This window comes from Colobus angolensis, unplaced genomic scaffold (genome assembly GCF_000951035.1).
Source record: "Colobus angolensis palliatus isolate OR3802 unplaced genomic scaffold, Cang.pa_1.0 Scaffold306, whole genome shotgun sequence".
Classification (NCBI taxonomy): Eukaryota; Metazoa; Chordata; class Mammalia; order Primates; family Cercopithecidae; genus Colobus; species Colobus angolensis.
The window spans coordinates 2,199,361-2,221,613 of NW_012116333.1; the positions used below are offsets into that span (position 1 = coordinate 2,199,361).

The 22,253-nt window shown below is 45.5% G+C and overlaps 1 protein-coding gene across 1 annotated transcript in view; it reads left to right on the top strand.

The window, feature by feature from the left end:
* The window catches only part of WDFY4 (WDFY family member 4), a 312,399-nt gene that overhangs the window by 147,614 nt on the left and 142,532 nt on the right, over positions 1 to 22,253 (top strand). The window contains exons 37-39 of the mRNA XM_011950358.1: positions 172 to 290; positions 2,097 to 2,282; positions 3,975 to 4,111. Coding sequence (XP_011805748.1) covers positions 172 to 290; positions 2,097 to 2,282; positions 3,975 to 4,111 — 442 coding nt within the window. The remainder of the gene's footprint in view (positions 1 to 171; positions 291 to 2,096; positions 2,283 to 3,974; positions 4,112 to 22,253) is intronic.

Consider the following 22,253-nt stretch of genomic DNA (forward strand, 5'->3'; position numbering starts at 1 on the left):
TCTGCTGTGAAATTTCTTATAAAGTGTTTGATTTAATTTGATTAGGCAAGTTTTTTTCCATATTGATATAGATAATTATTGGAGGATGATTATTTGTAATAAAGAGCAATGGAATGGTCTCAAGGAAACTGGAGTTTATGGGAATTTAGTGAAAAATCTCTTATCCACTAGTTACCCAGAAGGATTTGGATTGGAGCCCAAGCCTAGAATGTCTACTTATCATCAAGTCTTCCTTTCCCCAAATGAAGACATGAAAGAAAAAAAAGAAGACTTGCCAAGTTTGAGTGATGGTACATTTTATTTGTCATTTTGTGTGTGTATGTGTGTATGTGTGTGTGTGTGGGAGAGGGGTGGTGACTAGATAGTGGTACCTGCCAGGGTTGCATTCTTCAGCTTGTCCTTCCCAAAATAAGAAAGCAGATACTATTAAGGACATTTTCAAAAAGCCAAAAGACTTACGAATTCTCAGAGTAATCATGTATTAGTATATAGCAAGGCAAGCTGGTAGAAAGTAACACTGGATTGGTCTTTGTATATTAGAAATGAAATGGAAAGGAATGAATGGATGGATAAGTGAAGAGAAAGCTCTGTGGGACTTGGTTTGACTAGAAGCTTAATCCCAGGATACTCTACTGTAAATTAAAACTGTCATGCCCCATCTCACCTAATTTAGTTCAAGTCATTACCTAGTTGCTGCTCAGCTTCATTCCCTAGTAAATGAGAAGGGATTAAATAAACCCATTACTATCTATAAGACTTTTCGCTTAATGGAGTTTATTCTTGAATTTACTAATCTCAAATCAAGTTAAAGGGATTAGCAGTTATTTTTCTAGCAGCCTGTTCTATGTGTTTGAGAGATTATGCTCTCCCTTGGTCCAGGAAGCAGAAGCTCTGCCACTCCGTCTGCCAGTCTGGTTTGCAGACTGTTCCACTTACCTGGTGATATGTTGTGATACAAGATTGTACACACAACCAGGTGCAGTGGCTTATGTACCCCAGCACTTTGGGAAGCCAAGGCAGGTGGATTACCTAAGGTCAGGAGTTCAAGCCAGCCTGGCCAACATGCTGAAACCTTGTCACTACTAAAAATACAAAAATATTAGCTGGGCATAGTGGTTGGCACCTGTAATCCCAACTACGCGGGAGGCTGAGGCAGAAGAATCACTTGAATCTGGGAGGCGGAGGTTGCAGTGAGCCAAGATCACACCACTGCACTCCAGCCTAGGCAACAAGAGTGAAACTTCATCTCAAAAATAAAAGATTGTACACACAGGGCCTCTGTGTTCTGTCAGGTAGCTGTCAAGCTCAAAAATCTTGTGACTTTAAAGTTTGTTGGACATGGTGTTGATTACAACATGGATGTACACACTTTGGGACTTGGCTGGTAGAGCTGAGCTGGGCACTGTCCATTCCCTTAGGGTGAGAGAAAGAGTCTCCAGGGGCTCATTGGTCCAGAGACGGGACTCATTGGTCCAAGATCAGAAGAAATTTAGGCATGGTTCAGGGTATTACAGATGTGGGGCACAGCAGACACAGTTGGCTTGTTAGATCTGCTTATATCTGAAGAATTTCAGGGGACTGAAATGGGTGGGTAGTGAGAAGCAAGGTCCAGGAAAGAGGACTGGCTGTTTCCTGAGCTCTGAGCCACAGGATAGCCTTGAGCTTGGTGTCCATTCCCCTGAGTGGTCAACATGTAAGGGAAGGTTGGAAGGAGCTGTTTGAGTGGAGCTATTTGACTACCTAGAGTTCACACAAGGTGTTCCTCTGGTATCCAACAGAATTACAGGGTGGGGAGTGAGGGTCTCTGAACTCATAAATGATATTTCCCAGTCCTGGACATGTGAGGCAGGCAGGAATTGGTGACAGGCAGGTAGAGGTGGAGGAAGGCCAGCTTGCATGGGTGTTGGTAGCATTGTTGTCAGGCCTGTGGCTCTCCATACTGATTGCTTCTGGCTGAAGCTTGCAAAGCTGGGGTGATGTTCAAGACCTTAAGAGAGAAGGGTGTGGGTAAAACCACTCATGACACACTATCTCCCAGCCCTCTCTGGGAGGGTCACTGAGGCCATCCTGAGTGTGCCATGTGCTCTCTCTGCTAGTCCAACACAACATCCAGAAGACAGTGCAGACTCTCTGGCAGCAGCTGGTGGCACAGAGGCAGCAGACACTGGAGGATGCCTTCAAGATCGATCTCTCTGTGAAATCTGGAGAGAGGGAAGTGAAGATTGAAGAGGTCACACCGCTCTGGGAGGAGACGATGCTCAAGGCCTGGCAGCATTACTTAGGTCTCTATCCACTCGGCCCAAGGGAATGGGAACTCCTGGGTCTCATAGAGCCAAACTCCCCCAAGGTTCTACTCAGGGCCCAGAGCCTTTTCCACCTGGACCCTCTGTCTCATACCTTAAGTGGATGGGATTTCTATCACTGAAATCTTATGTATCTTTCCTTACAAAGAATGAATATCACATGGCACCTTAGGTGAAAGCAAGGCCAGAGGGGCCAACCAAGCAAGAAGATTCCAGTAATTTCTTAGAGGAAGAGGTCCATGTGGAGGCTGTGGCCTGGGCTCAGGAACTTGAGGTTCTATGTCCTACCCTGATATCCATCTACCAGCTTTGAAATCTTTCACTGTGTCACGCAATTACCTTGAGCTTAGGTTCCTCATGTCCTGTCACTTCATGAAGTGAAAATTTTCATCCCCAAAATATTAATGTCTCTTGCATGCTGTTAGTGACCTCAACATTTTTACCATATTAATATTTGGTACTAATAAACAACATTTTTGCATATTAGTCAATGCAGCTGCAAGAATGAAGTTTTAATTTTGTTTTCAAGATGATCACTGTTTTCAACTTACACCTCCTATACTTGTACATCTTCCAGAATCACAAAATTTGCAGTGATTCAGGAGTTAGTTATTTTCATGTGTATTGTCCCAGACTGTCCAGTGGTCCAGAATCTCCTTCTAATTGGCTTTCTAAATTAGTCCTGGCAGATGTGTATATACATGCTTGGTTTTGTCCATTTATGCTGCCATAACAAAATACCACAGACTGAGTGATTTACAAATAATAGAAAATTATTTGCTCAGTTCTGGAGGCTGGGAAGTTCAAGATCAAGGTGCCAGTAGATCTGGTGTCTGCAGAGGGCTGTGTCTGGCATCTGCTTCTAAGATGGTACCTTGTTGCTGTATCCTCTGGAAGGGAGAAATGCTGTGTCCTCCCATGTCAGAACAGACAGAAGGGCAAAAATGGCCCGGGATGGTCCCCTTCAGCCGTTTTATAAGACACTAATTCATTCATGAGGGTAGAACCCTCATATTTTCATCACCTCCCAAAGGGTCCCACTTCTTTGTACCACCACAATTGGGATTACATTTCAACGTAAATTATGGAGGGAACACACATTCAAACAATAGCAATACCTATCTACTTTCATGTACTTTTAAAGTCAAAATGGTCAGATTCTATTTCAGAGAAGAGTAAAATAAAATAGGATATATATATCCATGCACATACAGTGGAATAAAGTAGTAAAACTGTAAAGCTTACAAATGACTCTCTTTTTGCCAACAATCCTATATTGAACACTTTCCATGTTCCAGGGTCTTTAAACACATATCTTACATAATCTTCATGATGCCTCAACTAGTTTAGATATTGTTATCTCTGTTTCACAGGATGAGAAAACTGAGGCTCAGCAACTTTAGTTAACCTGCTCAACATCTAACTGTGGGTCAACAAGCCATGGAGCTAGGAGTTTAGGCTAAGTCTGGTGACCTCAAAGCCCACAGTGTTTCTTAGCCAAAGGAAGGTCAGAAGACAGCAGTGTGAGCTTGTAGCCTGGGTTGTTTCTGTTTTTGGAGGCAACCACAGGGGGCTCATGCCCCTGGTTGGCCCTTTGAAAGCCAAGCTAGCTATGAAAAATAGTGTGTGCTCTCACTTCACCTCTGACATTCTTTGCTTCCCTGCCCTCAGCATCTGAGAAGAAGTCACTGGCAAGTCGTTCAAATGTTGCACACCACAGCAAAGTCACTCTGTGGAGCGGAAGCCTGTCCTCAGCCATGAAACTGATGCCCGGGCGGCAGGCCAAGGACCCTGAGTGCAAGACAGAGGTGAGCCCAGACCCCTTTTCCTTAGAAAAGTATCAGGCATTTGCTTCAAACCCCATGAGTCGTATCTCCTCTCTGCTGCCTGTTACTAGACATGATCTAACTCCACGTCCTTGTGAGCATTTGAGGGTATTCATGTAGCTCCCCAGTTGAGGCTAGGTTTAGGCTGTATTAGGCTGGCTCCTTGTTCCCATTCTCAACTGGAGTCAGACATATTCAGAGGGCACTAGCCCACCACTCAGCAGCAGCTAGGAGTGTGAGCCCAGCAGAGGTGGACAGAAACATTCACTTCATTGCCAGGAGACACAGGGATGGGCGACTTTGACTGTGTTGGGTGGGCCCTCTTTACTGTGTGGGGCAGACCTGTTGGGGTTTTCTGATCAATTTCTCAAAACTGCAAAACAAGTCTTCCTAAAACTCATTGGCTCCAACAAGGTTTGTGTGTGTGTGTGTGTGTGTGTGTGTGTGTGTGAGAGAGATCAGGAATATTGTTGTAAGGTATTTGGAGGACAGTGGGTAGGGAAACAGGTTATCTCTGCCCCACAGTGTCTGGGGCCTCAGCTGGGATCATTGGAAGGCTGAGTTATTCATATATCTTGTGGTTGCTGCTGGCTTTAGTCTGAGATCTTTTTTTTTTTTTTTTTTTTGAGACGGAGTCTCACTCTGTCGTCCGGGCTGGAGTGCAGTGGCCGGATCTCAGCTCACTGCAAGCTCCGCCTCCCGGGTTCACGCCATTCTCCTGCCTCAGCCTCCCGAGTAGCTGGGACTACAGGCGCCCGCCACATCGCCCGGCTAGTTTTTTGTATTTTTTTAGTAGAGACGGGGTTTCACTGTGTTAGCCAGGATGGTCTCGATCTCCTGACCTCGTGATCCGCCGGTCTCGGCCTCCCAAAATGCTGGGATTACAGGCTTGAGCCACCGCGCCCGGCCTAGTCTGAGATCTTAACAGGGGCTATTGGCTGGAACACCTACACATAGCCTCCTCATGTGAAGTGGGCTTCCTTACAGCATGGTAGCAGGGTTTCAAAGGATAATGGAGAGAGAGAGCTCACCAGGCAGAAACTGCATTACCTTTTATGACCTAGCTTCAGGAGCTATGCAGTGTCACCTCCAACGAGATGGGCAAAAAATTCTGCCCAAGTACAAGGGAAGGGAAATAGACTCCACCTTCTCATGGGGGAGTGACGAGGTTCCGCAGGAACATGTGGGACTCGAAATGTGGCTGAGGCTCTTTTAGAAATGCATGATCTGTGATATATTCTAATAGCAGTGATATATTATAATGCCAGGGGCACTGACTTCTTCAGAGGTGGACTGTGGTTGTTGCTAAACATGGCTGTAGGGTCAGGAGACTTTGAGCAGTTTATTGAACTCTCCAGTGGGATAAATAACTGTGGGAACCCAGGAAAGTTCCCCGGGGAGTTAAAGTAGACAGCTGACAGAGACATTAACATAATCCCAGCTCTTGGCCCATGAACTTTGGGAAATGAGGTGGAGCCCAAATCCTACCAGCTCATAATCTGTAACTGCCTATAAGTGCCCAGACAGATGAGGAAAAGGGCTTTCTTTTTCCAGCCTTTGGAAATCATAGGCTTCAGGGCCTGGAAAGAGTCCAGACATAGAAGGGAAGTCCAGAAATGAATGGCTGGCTGACCAGCTACCTGATGCTAAGAACTAAGGGCAAAGCACATGTCTTATTCAGGCTGTATTCTCAGGAAATTGACTTGTTAAAGGCACTGTTTGGTAAGTTCATTGATAGACTCACTGATTGAATACATTAATGTGTGAGTAACTCACTCAGATTTTATAATAGCTGCATCAGATAGGTATTATAGACTTGTTGATAAAGATGTGGAAGCTGAACCTGAAAAAAAAAAAAGAAAGTTAAGGACTTTTCAGCCATTAAATGCCAGAGAAGATGGGATCCCATCTTTGTGCTGCTGAGGAGGACCTTAGGGAATTTATGGAACCTCTCAGAGCTTTCATTCCTGAACTTACAACTGGGAATATGCTCTGTTTATAGTAGAGCATGTGGAGGCCTGGGAAGTTGTAAATGCTTTAGAAATAGGAGACTGTTTACAAATTCCATTTGGCCTTCTAGCTCTCTCTGCCAAGGTCAAGATCATCTTATAGGCGATATGTGTACCAAGCCCTAAAATTTGGAGCACTCCCACTTGTGCCCAGGTACCTGCTCCTGCCCAGTGTCACTTGAGACAGAAGGGGCTCAGCCCCTCTTTCCTTGGCTTCATCCTGGAGCTTCTCTTCCTTGACCAGTGTCCCCAGGAGGTCAGGGCAGCCTGGCTGGGAGCTAGGGAAGAGATGTTAGGGTGCTGGGCATGGGTATTCATCTCATCACCTCACACCTATTGATGCTGCCTCTTGCCAGTGCCCCTCTCCCTTCCCCTCTAGTCACTGTCATTGACACAGGTCAGCTGCCTCCAAGTCCTGGGGACATGCATTGAGCAACAGCTCATATGAAAGAAGCCTGAGTAGACCGCCACGTTTGGGGCCACATAGGTGTCCCAAGTGGCTTTTAACAGTTTGCTCTTGGCTCACATTGAGAGATCTGGGTGAAAGAATATCCAAAGCCAGCTCTGTCTTGGGTGAGAGCAGGCTGTTGAAGATTTTGTCTTCTACATCCATTGAGGTCTTGTTCACTTGTTCATTCAACAAATATTTATTGAGCACTTACTCTGCACCCTGCTCTCAACATTGAGGTTACAGCAGAGAACAAAACTGACATATTCTCTTCTCTCAAGAAGCTGCAGTCTAAGGAGTAAAGATAGACAATAAGCAAATACATTTGTAAATATTGGGAGAACTAATGGCAATGAGGAAAAACCATGCAGGGTAAGGCAGGGAGGGTGGCAAGAGATGGGCTGGGCTGTTTAGATGGAGAAGGTCAGCAAAGCCATCTTTGGCAAGGATGCATTGGAGCAGAGGAGAGAATTTATGAATAACATGAGCTTTGAGATGCTCTGGGAAAGAGGGTCAGGCAGAGAGGACAGTTGGGCAATGGCACTGAGGTATGGGTGTGCTGGGCAGCAAAGGCCAGTGTGACTGGATTGAAGTAGAGGGATTCACCCGGAGCCACCCCAGCTTCCAGGCAGCCATGGAGAATGTCTGCCTCACCATTTAGCACCAGGAAGAACTACTTTCAGCAACTCAAGAAGAGCAGAAATTTTGCAACAGATTATGTTTCTGTCTTTGATCTGGACACTCAGAAATTCAGAGAGATAAGCATGGTTCAGCTTTTGTAATTGCACACAACTAGTGGGATAAATTTTTGAGCCACCTACGCATGTAAATGTGTACATACATACCTTCTCCCTGGCTTCGTTCTCCATTGACCCCCACTTTCCCTTCAGTTTGATTTATTCTTTCTACACTTTAAATTATCTTGTAAATATTAAAAGACAAATTATTTTTGAAACAAAAAGAACTGTGTTTTAATCTTTAAAATTAACCGCATCTTTGCTTAGCAACATCTTGTACTGGTAACTCAGCCTTGGATGGGCACAGTGCCTGCTACACGGTAGGCCCTTAAAGAATGCAGATGGAAGTGCTTAGAGCAAGGGAGTAGACGCTCCCCCTCCTTTTGCTGAGATGAAACTCACCAGCTTTCAGACACTGCATCCATCACTCAACTCCGTGAGATGTCTTTGTCGCTAACAGAAGGCACAACTTCTCAGGTACATATGTACATTGTGATGTCATAGGATAAGAGCATCAACTATTTGCCCTGGGGTCTGTTTAATTATTTTTAAAAATTAATTTTGATTATTACAGCTGATTACACCTCAGTGAGCAATGTAATTGATATTTTCTAATGTATCCCAAGGAACATTTTGTACAACATGCTTTTTGTTGTTGAAGGTTAAAGACTCCGTTATTGGTTTTTCCCTAAATATACCCACATCATTAGTCCCTCCAGTGAGAAGGTCGCCATCTGGAAAAAGCAGCACGGAGACATTATTCAGGCACAAATGCATGAAATTGGGGTTTCTGCATCTTCTGTCTCTCTTCTGGAAAGAAGAGGCTTGTAATTAAAGGAGTTGGTATTGGAGGAAACATTATTCATTTGGTGTTATTCCTTATCATGTCAGCAGCTGACAACCCTATAGCACTGATAAATTGTTCCTTGGAGTGAGACATATGATACAGAATTCTTAATTCCTCTTACCTATCTTCATTTTTAGTAGAAAATGTTTTATTCCTGGTGGGTGAGCTGAACTTTGAGGCAGGGTTGATTTGATAGATGTTATTTCTTCTTCTTCTCCCCCTGACCCCATCACAGTCCCTTGTGGGAGCAAATTGTGACATCACCCACCATCTCTAGAAGGCTGCGGGTGTCAGCTTGTTGGACAGAGGTTGGGAACTTGGACTCCCTTGAGGCCACCAAAGGGCAACTCAGGCCACTGTCTCATGTCCACCGTCTGCCTGGAGAATCCAGACTGCACAGGCTGGCCAGCTCCCCTCTTCACAGCTGTGGACTCAGCTTTGATTACCTATTCAATTCCAGACTTCCTTGTTTAAAAACAAGCTGAAAAGACATCAACAACCAATGTTGGTTTCTCAGTTTTGACAGGTACACCATGGCAATGTGGGATGTTAATAACTTTATGGGAAAACAGCTGAAAGGTAGATGAAAACTCTCTACTATCTTTGTCACTTTTATGAAAATTGAAAATATCCCAAAATACAATGTGTGTCATCATCTGTTTATATAAAAGCATTAGTAATCAGAAAATATGCACAGGAGTCAGGGGGCTGGAAGCTGGTTAGGAAGGGGCCATGGAGGAGGTGACGCCTAGACCTGAGTCTGGGAGGAGCAGCAGGGTCAAAGCCTGTGCAGAGAGCTCTCGGGCAGGGAGAAGGCCAGAGGCGTAACAGATGGTAAGAAAGGGGCCAAGGCAGTGGGTAAAAGCCAGGTCAGGGGGCACCACAGGCCAGCCTAGACACTCACATTTACTTGTAGGTGGGAGGTTAAAGAGAGGCATGGCATCTGCTCCTATAGGTGAGATTACAGGGCCCCTAGTGGGGAGCTGAACTGGGGGTGGCGGGGGGCTGTAGGGTGATTCAGGTGGGAGATAGTGGGGGCTGCAGTAGCTGTAGTTGGAGTAGTGCACATCAATAACACACAGAAAATTCTGTTCAACTGAGGCTGGGACAGGTGAGAAAAGAGGGCCACCCAGGACAGGCCTGGCTCTGAGAAGAGACGGCACCTGGGGGTAGGAGGTCTGGCATTCAGATGGCTCTGTGGGATTCTGCAGGGCATGGGGAGAAATAAGAACCAGAGAAAGGGGCTGAGAGTGCATGGCGACTTCCAGCCCTTAAAGGGGTAGGAGTCTCTCTGGGCCACCCCGACCTGTGTACATAGAGCATGAGCTAGATTTCAGCCCACTTTCCTCCTGGGATCAACTGTACACATATGGTTGATCTGTACACACATATCCCACTCACCAGCCTGCCAGCAAAGACCGGGGGACTTACAGAAGAGCAGGATTCACATGGAGGAAGGCAAAGCCCTTTGTTCCCCACAATTCCATGGCTTTAGGAGATAGCTGAGCAAGCATCCAGTTGCTGTTTTCAAAGCCATGTATTAGCAAACTGAAATGGCCTGTTGGAACCGAACTCTCGATTCCCTCCTGGGCAGGGGTCGTCGCGAAGGATCACCGACACGAAGTTCACAGCAGAGAGTTATTTATTACTAGCGCGCTAGGGTCCCAAGCTCTAAGTTGGTCCTGGGACCCCGACTGCTTGTTACAGGCTGTTTATATAGGCTAACACAAGTTCAAACACAGCTTATGGTGCGAAATTCAAACAAAGCTTAAGGCGTAAAATGATTGGGTCTAGCTATAGCCTGAGCAAGGGGTCTTGGTTTAATTGGTTAGAGCAGGACCTTATGAGGTTCTTTCCTGGAGTTGATAATTCCGGGAACTTCGAGGCAGGGTGAGACCCCTGGAATTGGCAGGGTGGGACCTCATGAGGTTGTTTCCCGGAATTGGCAGGGTGGGACCCTATCAGGGTGGAACACTATCGAGGCAGGGTGGGACCCTATCTAGGCAGGGTGGGACCCTATCTAGGGCCACCTGGTGCTAACTTTTTAGGTTTTGTAAGGCCTACTAGTTTCAGGCCCACCTAGGTAAGACCACCTAGGGAAGTCAGGGCTGTGTAAGAATTAACAGAAGGGGATGAGAGGGCACTAGAAGCCTGAGGATGATCTGCTGGAGTTACTAAAAAAAAGTAAAAGCTTTCCATAGGAATTCTACATCTGCCCTGGCAAGGACAGGGGAACATTAGAAGTTTGCCCCACACCTTTCTCGGGGGTCCCCTAAAGGCTGCCCTATGAGGCCCACCACTGGGGGCCTTGAAGACTTCAGAGGCAGGGCACTTGTGTGGGCAGGGTGCCTGGGGTCTGCCATCAGCTCCTTCCCTGACCAGGTGCCAGACCTGCCATCACCCACCCTAGCATGGAGCAGCTCTGCCCTGGCAGAGGACAAGTTGCTGACTGAGGCCAGCAACTCGGTGACACCTCTGTTAAGGGCAGCTCTGGCTGAGGTCCTTGGTGAGGGAAATGATGTTTTTGACTATCCCCTCTGAGCACTTCACCCATTATCTTTATAAAAAATCACTGGAAATTTTCAAACATATACATAAGTAGGAAAATAATGTGATGAATCCCCATGTATCTATCCATCACTTGACTTCAACAATTTTCAACTCATGGCCAATTTGCTCTCCTTATCACTTCCCACTTTTCCCTTCTACACTGAATAATTCTGAAGCAACATCCCAGACATCATATTATTTCATGCATTACTGTTTCCTATACTTATTTTCTCTTCAAAGAAATCATGGGACCCAAATTAAGATTGCAGAGGGGAAAGCAAATGTGCAGAACTGGAAGGCTTTAGCCATCGTTGCGGGAGTGATCAAGTAGCACCTGGTCTTGCTTGCTGGCATGTTTGTGTTTGTCTCCTGCTGATGAGAGGAGGGTCTTGCTGAGGCTGAGGGCACGTTGAGCTGTGGAGAATCCCACACTGCAGTTTCAGGAAGAAAGGCAATAAGCTCTGCTGATGACACAGCTGCTTTCTAGTTAAATGCTTGGGCTCTCCATGTTCAGGAGCTGAGCAGCACTCCAGGCGCAGGCTTCAGATTTCACTTCCCTGGGGTAAAAAGCTCATGAGACCAGAGAGTACTGGGAGTGAGAATAGATTTTTGAAAATAGAAAGAACTGGCTTTGAAATGCAGGGGGAGTAAGTGGTACAACAGAGCTGAGCTGAGGATGTCAAAATGCAGTTGTGAAAACAGAAGTCAGAATTCTCAGAGAAATTCTTCTGAAAAAGAGTTAAAGGTCTTTAAGAGGTTGCAGGACATTTTTAAAATCTGATATTCAGAAGGTCATCATGTGAAATATTTTTACTTAAAGTTGCAATAGATTCAACATAATGTTTGTGGGCAAGAGAGAAACGTCTTCCCCAGGAGATGAATATGACTTTAAGAGAGGGATTTAGAGGTAGGCGGCCTAAACCTGAAGGAGAATAAAGACACATGAGGATTTCTAAAATGGAAGGGTCAGAGGACCCAGAGAGAGGCGAGATCTTGAGACAGGTTCTTGCTGGCGTGGCAGGAGAGCAGAAAGGCCAGCTTGTGTTCACAGATCAAGAGAAAGCAGGTTGGAGAGATAAATTATTGAAAACCACAGAAAAGACAAGGGAGACTCAGAAAACCTGAAAACAGTGTTTATAATAAATCACAATGCTGTATTGTTGGAAAACCCAGTTGTGTTCAGTGGTAGGAAGAGTCTTTTGAATAAGTAATTAAATAGGACTATCTGTTAGAGAAATAAAACCACTCAGAAACAAAGGAAAGTATAATTTAAAAAACACTTTGAAAAGTATAAACTGCTCTACTGGCGTGAGTGATGTTCTAAGACCTTCTGCTAAATGGAATATTGGTTTTCTTAATTGTGGTGGGCAATGCTGCCAAGGACCTCTTTGCTCTTGGTGCTTTTCCTGAGATAACTGAGCCTAAAAATAATGCCTCTCTCCCCAGCCTGGTCTGAGAGCTCTTCATCGTACTGTCAGGGCTAGGACTATTTCCAGACGGGATATCCATTATGCTCTGATTATGGTGGTATTTGGGAGCAAGGAAGGAACAAAAAAGTAATGAAGTCTGGTGTTTTATTTTTTAAACCTCAAAATTTCTGTTTTCACTTCAACTGAAAGTAAAGTCTATGTGGCCTGTATCATTGCCCTCAGTTTTGCAGGCAGCTGTGCTTCCTACACCACACCCAGAATGACCTCCCCAAGAGGGACAGATTCTGGTGATGGAGGTGGGGACACACTGTAGCATCAGGGAAATGCAGCCAGGCTGGGGTGGTAGGGAGGGGCTCCGTTATCCTTTTAGGTTTTCTGGACACTCAACCAGAGCCTTCTCTCTCATTTTTGCTCTTGCCTTGACACACACACACACACACACACACACACACACTCTCTCTCTCTCTCTCTCACACACACAGACACGCACACACTTTCTGTCTCTCTCACACACACATGTGTGTACATGCATATCCCCCCTACACATACACATAGACACATCCCATTGTACAAGCAATTTATGTTAGAATTCACCTATCACACCAGAGAGAAGGAAGTGGGAAGGAGTCAGATCAATTGTACTGGAAACTCAGCAGCAGAACTGAACAAGGACGAGAGTTCCCTACAGCCCAGATTTTGAAAAAGTGGCAACATCACCAGTATAGCATTAGTATCCAGAATAAGGGGGAAGGACAAGAGAAGACTTGGTGGTTTTTCTTTCTCCATTTTAAGTGTCTCTGGTCTATCACAAGTATCTGTTACAGGAGTTTGAAAAATACATGTAAATGAACAAAGCAAACACTGATACCTTTAATGATGTTTCTTTACTGGGTGCATCATTTGTGAGACATCTTTATCTTCATAATAGAAGGATAATTAACATCACTAATTATCTAATTAAGTTCATTAAGCATCCACCAACAGAGCACCGTGAAGTTGACATTATGTTCTACTGTCAACAAATGCTTTTGATTTCTTAGGAAGTAATTAAAATGTAAATTAGCATGCAATTATATGCACAAGGGAAGTTTTGAATCAGATATTCATTTCAAAACTGCTTAGAGCAACATAGTTTTTGTTTGTTTCTTCTTCAATAAAACCAGTCATTTTGCTGCTAGTGGTATAAAAGTTTCCATTGGGCTGTTCACGCTGGAGTGGTAGCAAGGTAATAGTACTATAGGGCACAGACTGTTCTGTTGATATATTTGTTACTGCACTTTGTTTATATTTGTGTCCTTCATGTTTAAATATATCACAACTGATTTTTTTTTTTCCGGAAAAGTTTCTGCAATTCCTGCCTTAAATTCTCTAGCTGAGTTTTCCCTTTAAAGGTATTTTAGGGCAAATCTTCTAATGTATGTTTTCTGTCAGGTTAGGTTCAGGGAATATCATCCATGACTTGCTGAAAATAGGTTACACACATTCCCCTACCTATGCAGGAAAGAGAAACTGCACATATCAAACTTCAAGTTCAGCCATCCTTAGTTGTAAGTTCACATTTTCCTGATTTCTTAGGGCAGAGAGCAGACACAGAGCTTGTGCAAGTCCTGTGAATCAATGGAATATTCTCCATCTGAGATCATGATGGCTTCTGATAAAATATTATAAATGGAATGGGCACACTGTAGTGCTAAATGCAGTAACCTTCTTAGATTAGGGGTCTTCCTGAAACATCACAGAGTCACTGCACACCTGCTGGAAAACAGGAAAACAGGCTACCCAAGATAGAAGCCAGCAGGTTCAAGTCTCCATAGCTTTCATTTTTAAAACAATTCTGATTGAATCCTGAATATCTGTCTTTTAATAAAGCAGCTAGTTCAGTGGATAGGATGTCCACTCTGGTATCTTTGTACATGAAGATGCTGGACCACTTGAGCATCAAGCTGATGTCACCTGATGCAGATGAGAAGAGAAAGTCTCTATTCATGACATCAAACCCACTCAACTTCTTCTTGGATGATTTTTCCAGGAATAATTGGTACTGGATCCAGGCCCCTCGGTTTTGTGTGGAGATTTCACATAAATGCAAAGCAAATACAGAGGCCTAAGAGAGACTATCCTTTGTCCCCTTAAAAGGATTGGTGTCAGGGCCTGGCTCTGAATAGAACTGGCAGAACCACTAACAGCCCATCAATGTGGGTGCAGGCAGCTATCCTGAGGGCCCAAGCAGAGATAGGCAGGCATCATCATTGCACAGCAGCTGGTGGTAGATGTGAAACCAGCTGGTGTGCGGCAAGCAATGTCCTCACTGCAGGGAATGCTTGCCTGTACCAGACCAGGGCACCCCAGAGACAGCAGTCGCCAGGTGTACCCCGACTTCTGAGCTCCACAGCAGGCCCTGAGCTGTGGTGTCGTCCACGGCTGCCCAGAGGAGGGCGCCTTGTTCTCATTTGACTATCCAGAGGGGCTTCCTCCTGCAAGTTCACGTGAAGGACAATGGCTGGGCTAGCAGAGACCCCGAACTAACAAAGGGACCCTGATGCTTCAACCAGATGATGCTGATCTTCTCCTAATGTGCAGCAAGCTTCTACCTCAGCTACTTGATAAAAATTTCCTGTACCAGAAATGTTTATTCTTGTTCTTAAACCTTGGGTCCCAGGGCGAGAAGGCAGCTGTACCTCTGCCATGTAGTCTGCCATGTTGTGACTTAAGTGCAAAGTCCACACACTTAATGAATAATCAGTAGCTACAGTGACTCGCTTTGTCCATGGCTTGCTTGCAGTGTTATCTCCTGCCAGTCACACTCTTCCTGGTCTACAACTGCCACTGAAGGAGGAGTCTACTGTGGGTTCTGCAACCTGAGAGTGACCCAAATGCCATCTCTTTGACTGTTCTTTTGGCCACGCGGCCTCCCAAAAAATGGGATTAAATTTGGTTTGCTTTTGGCAACAAGACTATGGTCTGAAAACCCTTCCAACAAGGAAGGCACTGAGGTTATGCAAGCTCCATGAATCAATGGAATGTTCTCCATCCGAGGTAACAACCACTGCCCGTTTAAAGATGCATTGTATCTAAATGATGCCGAAAAGTCCTGAGGGACAGATACTCAGTTCCTTCCCCCAACAACTTCAACCTGAACAGAAACATCCAGTTTGGAAAGATTAACCAGATCTCACCTCCATCTGCTAGGTATTTACTGATATTCTTGTTTCTTTCTCCTCTATAGTGACTTATTTTATTACATAGTCAGGCTGTGTTTATATGCCAAATATGAGGCTGTGATTGAGGAAAAAATTGAGTAATACAGAGTCCACATCTGCAGGTCAACTCGCAATATTTTAATTTACTTAAATACTTTGCCATTTGCAATTCAACAATACATGAAGTTTTGAGTAGGCATAGCACTCATTTCTATGAGCACGGAGATGATACAAGGTCCTTATATTTAAGGAGTCCTTACAGCCTGGCTGTTTATCTCCCTAGTTAGATGACATCTAAAAATAAATAAATAACAGTAGATGGATTTCAGATTAAAAAAGTATACTGCATGTATCAAGGTTTTGTAAAGTAAAACAGATGTGAAATTAATTTAGGAATCTGGCAACTTAAAGAAATCCTGGGTTGAATCCTTTTGAAAATCAAATGTAGTTCTTTAAAGGATACTTATATGCAGACATCTATTTTGAGGTTCAGATTTAGATATACTGGACTTCATAATGTAAGGTATACCTGCATTCTGAAAATTAGAGTAGTGGTTGGGGGGAGGGTATCACCATCCCAGGAGAGGTTTTTAATTTTTTAAAATTATGAGTTATAAGGAAACACATTTTTGTGTATTTATCTAAATTTAAGTATTTTCAAAAACATACTCATCAAGCCAAAAATGCTCTAGCATTCCAAAGATAGAAGTGTCCCAAGCTGTATAAAAGATAAAACGGCAGATGGCCATGGTGGGGAGAATCAGTCTGGGGCCCTCCTGAGGCGCTGCTGCCATTCACAATCCGCTAGGCCCCCCACTCACAGCCGGGCTGCCTGGCGCTGTCGCATGAGTTACAGCCGCCATCCCGCCCTGGGACCCATCTATTATGAGAAACCATTTTGGTTAATTAAAAAAGTCTTTCAAAGTCTCAGAACAGGAAGTTCTGAAATTTTCTTTTGTTCGCTGTTGTTGATGTGAACTTGGCTCTTGGGCCTGGCAAAGAAGGAAGGAGAGATGGAATGTGGAGGAGAGTGGGGAGACAGCAGAAGAAAGCACTGAGTCCAGGCTGGGCGCAGTGGCTCACACTTGTAATCCCAGCACTGTGGGAGACCAAGGCGAGTAGATCACCTGAGGTCAGGAGTTCGAGACTGGCCTGGCCAATATGGTGAAACACTGTCTCTACTAATAATACAAAATTTAGCTGGGCGTGGTGGTGCACGTCTGTAATCCCAGCTACTCAGGAGGCTGAGGTTGGAGAATTCCTTGAACCCAGGAGGCAGAGGTTGCAGTGAGCCGAGATTGTGGCATTGCACTCCAGCCTAGGTGACAGGAGCAGAACTCCATCTCAAAAAAAAAAACAAGAAAGCACCGAGTCCAGCCCTGGCCTGAGAGTGAGGTTCGGGGCTCCCAGGTGTCCATGTATCCACTATCCCAGGGAGTGATGGTGGCAATCGTTAAGATCTTTGAGTCAAACGAAAGAGCAATTGAACAAGCCTGAGTCGGATCCACTCTAGATTTGAGGAATTCTTCAAGCCTAGGGCCTGCTGTGCAGCTCAGGTGGCAGTGAGTAAAACATAAGGTTCCCACACTCTGTTTGAGGGAAAGCAGACGGCAAGCAAAAGGGAACGGATGAGATAATACTAGGTACATAAAGTAATCTGAAGGACCTAGATGATGCGCCAGAGACTTGCCTTGTGATGGCTGTAGGTTGGAAGATCCAAGAAGGTTTCTCCACGGAAGTGATAATGAGTTGAGATAAAGGAGCAGCCCTCCAACATCTAGGGGAGAAGAGCTTGGGAAAGGACCCAGTGAATGTCAAAGCTCCGGGGTACAAATGGGCTTGTATATTTGAGAGCAGAGAGAGGCCCATGTGGTTGGGCACAGACACCCCTTGGGGGAGTGGAAGTGGCCCAGAGGAGGTGGCAGGAGCCGGCCACCAAGCATGATTCCAAGTTCTTCAGGGAATAGGGAAACTTGTCTGTATCTGTAACTCTGTATCTGTGGCCTCTATATCTGTATTTCCATCTGGCTCTAGCTCTCCTTCTCCTCTACCAAACCCCCTGTCCCCACTCTGAGAGGTCTTCCTTCAACCTCCCACTCACACTCATGATTTCCTGCCATGTTCCAGGCCCTTGGATTAAGGTCAGGGAATATTGACGAAAAGGGCACAGTCCCTGACCCAGGAGGTCGTCCTGCTCCTAGGCTAGTGAAATAATTATGCTGTAAAAAGGGGCCCAGAACAGAGAGGGTGCAAGTCTGATTTGGAGGACCTTGATCTGAGACTTGGAGAAGGAGGTGGAGGAGGAAAGATGTGAGGGCAGGTTGATGGTGAGGAAGGGCCCCCTCCAGATGCAAAGGATGGACCCTCGTGGTCATCTGCCTTGTGGGTCGGGTGCTGGTTTGGCATTACTGGAGTATCCTATCCAGTTCATCTTATGTATTTATTTATATTCTGACTCTCTCCCCAGAGGCTTTATGGTACCTCTAGATGAGGATGTGTGCGATAAATTAAGGAAATGAGATCAGGAAAGAAAATAATCATAGAAGAAAGTCAATTCCTAGGAAATTCAGATCTTGAATATACAGTCTATAAAGACTCACCATCACATACCAACGCTGTGCTCCAGCTTCCTGAATGCCACCGTGGAGTGGGAGGCAAGAGGGTTCACGCATCCATTTCTCATCCATCAACTGTGCTTCTGCCAAGAGCTAGGTTCAGCGCTGGAGAATAGGGACACAGGGTGAGCAAAGCAGATGACCTCTACCTCACAGCTGACTCTGCCCCATCCTGCCATCATGTCACCCCCACTGTGAGTTTCTAAAGATCTGAGCTGATGATGTCATGCCCCTGATCAAAAACCATCCTTAGTTTCCAAGCTGTGCAGACTCAGACTTGTACCAATGGAATTAAGAAGCCCTGTGTAGCTGACCCCACTGCTTCTCCAAGTTCATGTCCTGTCACATTCCCACATGGCATCTTTGCTCCAGGTAGACCCACTTCCATATTTTGTAATAGTGCAGGCTATTTTCTCCCATCTCTACCCTTAGGAAAATGTGGTCCTCTCTGCTTAGAGGAGGCCTGCAGGGATACTATCCCTTCTGGAAGCCCACCAAGCCCTCTCCAGCCTGGCTGTGAGTCGGTGTGGCCCCCTCTGTGGGCAAGTCATTTTCTCATTTACTCCCTTGCAAGAGTTTTAAGTTCCTGGTGGGCAAGCCCTGTTCCCTGCCCATCTTGAAGGCCTTCAGGTTTGCACAGGGCCTGCACTAGAGCAGGTGCTGTGAATCATTGGCTGAAAAGAGACTGCTAGGAAGAAGCCAGGTTCATCTATTTCAGGCTTACCTATTTTTTTATGCACAATGACTGCATCTATGGGGACTCACCCTAAAGGAGGGGGAAAGGTTGGTATTGACCAGTCTACCTATGCCCCTCAGGCAGCCCAGTGGTGAATCACACAGTAGGACTAACATATTGGCTAGTCACAGTGTGGCTTCCAAGAACATAAGGAAGAGTGGCTGTGCAGCATCCTGGAGCTGGCATGTGGTCAGGCGGCCTTAGGAAGCTCCTAGAATGGGTGCAGCTTGCAGCCAGTGCTGCCAATGGCTCTACTCTGGAGCCTCAGCAATGGGGCAGTCCTGACCAGGTGACCTTTTTGCTCTTCATAAAGCCCAAAGAAGAGATCTCCTCATAGACTCCAGCCCTGGTTGTGATCTGTCTTTGAAATATGTCAGTGTTGGGGTCCAGGTGTCTCAGTGCTAGGGGAGAATTATTTGGAGTGAAAGTTCCCATATTAGTTTCCTGGGACAGCCATAACAAAGTATCCCAGCCAGGGTGGCTTAAACTACAGACATTTATTGTCTGGCAGCCCTGGATGATGGAAGTCCGAGAGGAAAGTGTTGGAGGGGCTGGTTTCTCCCGAGGCCTCTTTTCCAGCTCAGAGATGCTGCTTTCCCCGTGTCCTCACATAGTCTGTCCTCTGTACATGACCGTGTCCTCATCTATTATAAGGACACCAGTCATGTAGGATTAGGTCCCACCCTCGTCACTTTAACTTTATCACCTCTTTAAAGGCCCTGTCTCCAAATACTGTCACATTCTGAGGTAGTAGGGGTTAGGGCTTCAACATGTGAATTGGGGGGAACACAATTTAGTCCTTATCAATGCCTCACTTCTCAATACATATTCAAGGAAAGATGTTTGCATGGGCTGAAACTCCTCTGCCCCCAGGGTAGATCTTCTCATTTATCTCTCATCCAAACCCCCTCCAGTAATCCCTAACTTTCTTGCCCTGCCTGAGGAGGTGTGAGTCTTTAAGAACATTAACCTGGCCGGGCGTGGTGGCTCAAGCCTGTAATCCCAGCACTTTGGGAGGCCGAGAAGGGCGGATCACGAGGTCAGGAGATCGAGACCATCCTGGCTAACACGGTGAAACCCCGTCTCTACTAAAAAATACAAAAAACTAGCCGGGCGAGGTGGCAGGCGCCTGTAGTCCCAGCTACTCAGGAGGCTGAGGCAGGAGAATGGCGTAAACCTGGCAGGCGGAGCTTACAGTGAGCTGAGATCCGGCCACTGCACTCCAGCCTGGTCGACAGAGCGAGACTCCGTCTCAAAAAAAAAAAAAGACAAAAAAAACCATTAACCTGTGAGGATGAGGCCCACAGAGACAGGGTGAGAACAGGCGAGTTCAGGGAAGGCCAGTGGCGACACTTCCCGCCTGTCTCAGACTCGCAGAGGCCCTGACACCCACAGAGGAAAGCAGAGAGGAGAGAGCATGGCTTCCTTGAGAAGGCATGGTGCCTGCAATTTTAAAGGATTCGCCTTTTGCTATACCAGAGTGGATTTGTTTTTAAGTAGTCCTTCTTCATGTACTCATGATGATTGAATTTAATAAAAACATCACAGTTCAAAACAGACAAATTAGAAACCACCATTCATCTCAGAAATTAATATGTGAGTGAATTTAACAAGAGATGAATTGCGCTGTGGTGTTCTGGTCCCTCTTCACCCGCTCGGAGCACCAGTTGTTTGTCATTATAGCTGGAAATATGATTATTACTCTGGTATTGCTTGACATTTATTAAGGATCCAGGGGCTGCGTCTCCATAGCAGAGAAAAGTGCAATTACCTGGACACTCAAAGGAAAGAGCCTTTTCTGGCCTGAGTCATCCAAACAGATGTCCCCCAAAGACCCCTGGGCCCCGACTATAGCTTGCTGCAGAGCCCAGGCTGTCCCATCACTCAGTACACACTGTGCCTTCTTCCTCAAGGGCTGCCAGCATTTTCTGGGCTCACATAAGGATAGTATACACATGATTTACCAACAAACAGGGGCAGCATTTCATTTCATGGTGTTCTCATTAATTGCTTCTATCACTCAACTAAAACCAGGCCTCCACTAAGAACTTGTATTCCAAGGTGGATATGTCAGCCTTCTGTGGAGGACACATAATAGAAGTGTTTAGGTCACCTGTTCACTGGATCCTTTGCAACTAGTAAAAGACTGCATTGCACATGGACTTAAACAAGGGGTGGGAGTAAGAGCAGGAGCTGCCCACCCTGACCCTGCTCCTGGTAGATGTCATCAGCAGGTCCTGCTGGGTCTCTTTAATCCTGACCCCTGGGGTGTTTTACTCCAGGCAGGGGGTGACCAGCTGTGGAGATTTCGGCCCGAGTGAGTGAGGAAGGTCTGTGAGGTTCTTTTTAATCCCTCAAAGTTTGATCATTGCCTCCACTTGGGAAGCCCTGAATCATGACCTTGAGGAGCTGATTCTGGTGGGCTGGTGGGGAACCCCCTCACGGTGACACAGAACGCTGCTCCTGCAGAGTTTACCTACTGCTGTGGCACCTCGAGGAGGCATGCCGGGAAAGAGTGTTCATAACAACAATTAGTTTACATGATAACCACACAGTGCTCACACAGGTGTGGCTCCTCTGTTCCTCACTGCTATGAATATGTGGTGACCAAATCCCTCATCCTCTCAATCAGCACTGGTCAGGACAGGTGACAAGTGGGGGACCATTGCGTCCAATGAGAATGATCAATGAGAGCTTGGGCTCTCTGGGAGTAGTATCTACCTCGGCAGCAGTTTCACTCTGCCCTCCATGGATGGGGGATCCCCTGAGTTCAACTGGAATCTGTCTTTTGTTGGGGAAAGTCCGATGCTAAAGGAATCTGGAGTTGACACTAAAGTAAAGCAGCATGACCACTGCTTTCTTTTATGGATTTTTTGGTTAATGAATACACAGAAATTTTAAAAAATAATAAAGAAGACAGCCTATGGAGTAACATATTATATGGGGTTAAGTTCTAAAGTCTATTTATGAAATGGAAATTAAGTTGTCAGCAATACTCAACATTCCCTCAAACTATCCACAGAATGCACAACCATCTGCAGTTTGGTGAATTCTGTACCATCCTGCACATCCACCAAGCAGCTTTTCCACCATTTTGTACACCAATCAGTCTTTCTTTGTTAAGTACCAGATGAAGTGACTGGCTTGTGCAATTTCAGCAGACAAGATTTACCCCCAAAATAATTGTTTGTAACAGGAGAATTACATTTAATACAACGAGCTGTTGACAGCCTGTGGAATGTCAGAGAGCCTGTGGAATGGTGTCTCCCTGAGGGAGAAGAGACTCGCATTCTCCATCCCAAGTTCTCAGTGGGGATTAGGATAGAGAGTTGGCTGAATTCCCATTGTGATTTAGAAAATCATTTTTAATTTTGCAATACTTTTCTTTTTTTTTTCTTTTTTTTTATTATACTTTAAGTTCTAGGGTACATGTGTATAACGTGCAGGTTTCTTACATACGTATACTTGTGCCATGTTGGTGTTCTGCACCCATCAACTCGTCAGCACCCATCAATTCATCATTTATATCAGGTATAACTCCCCAATGCAATC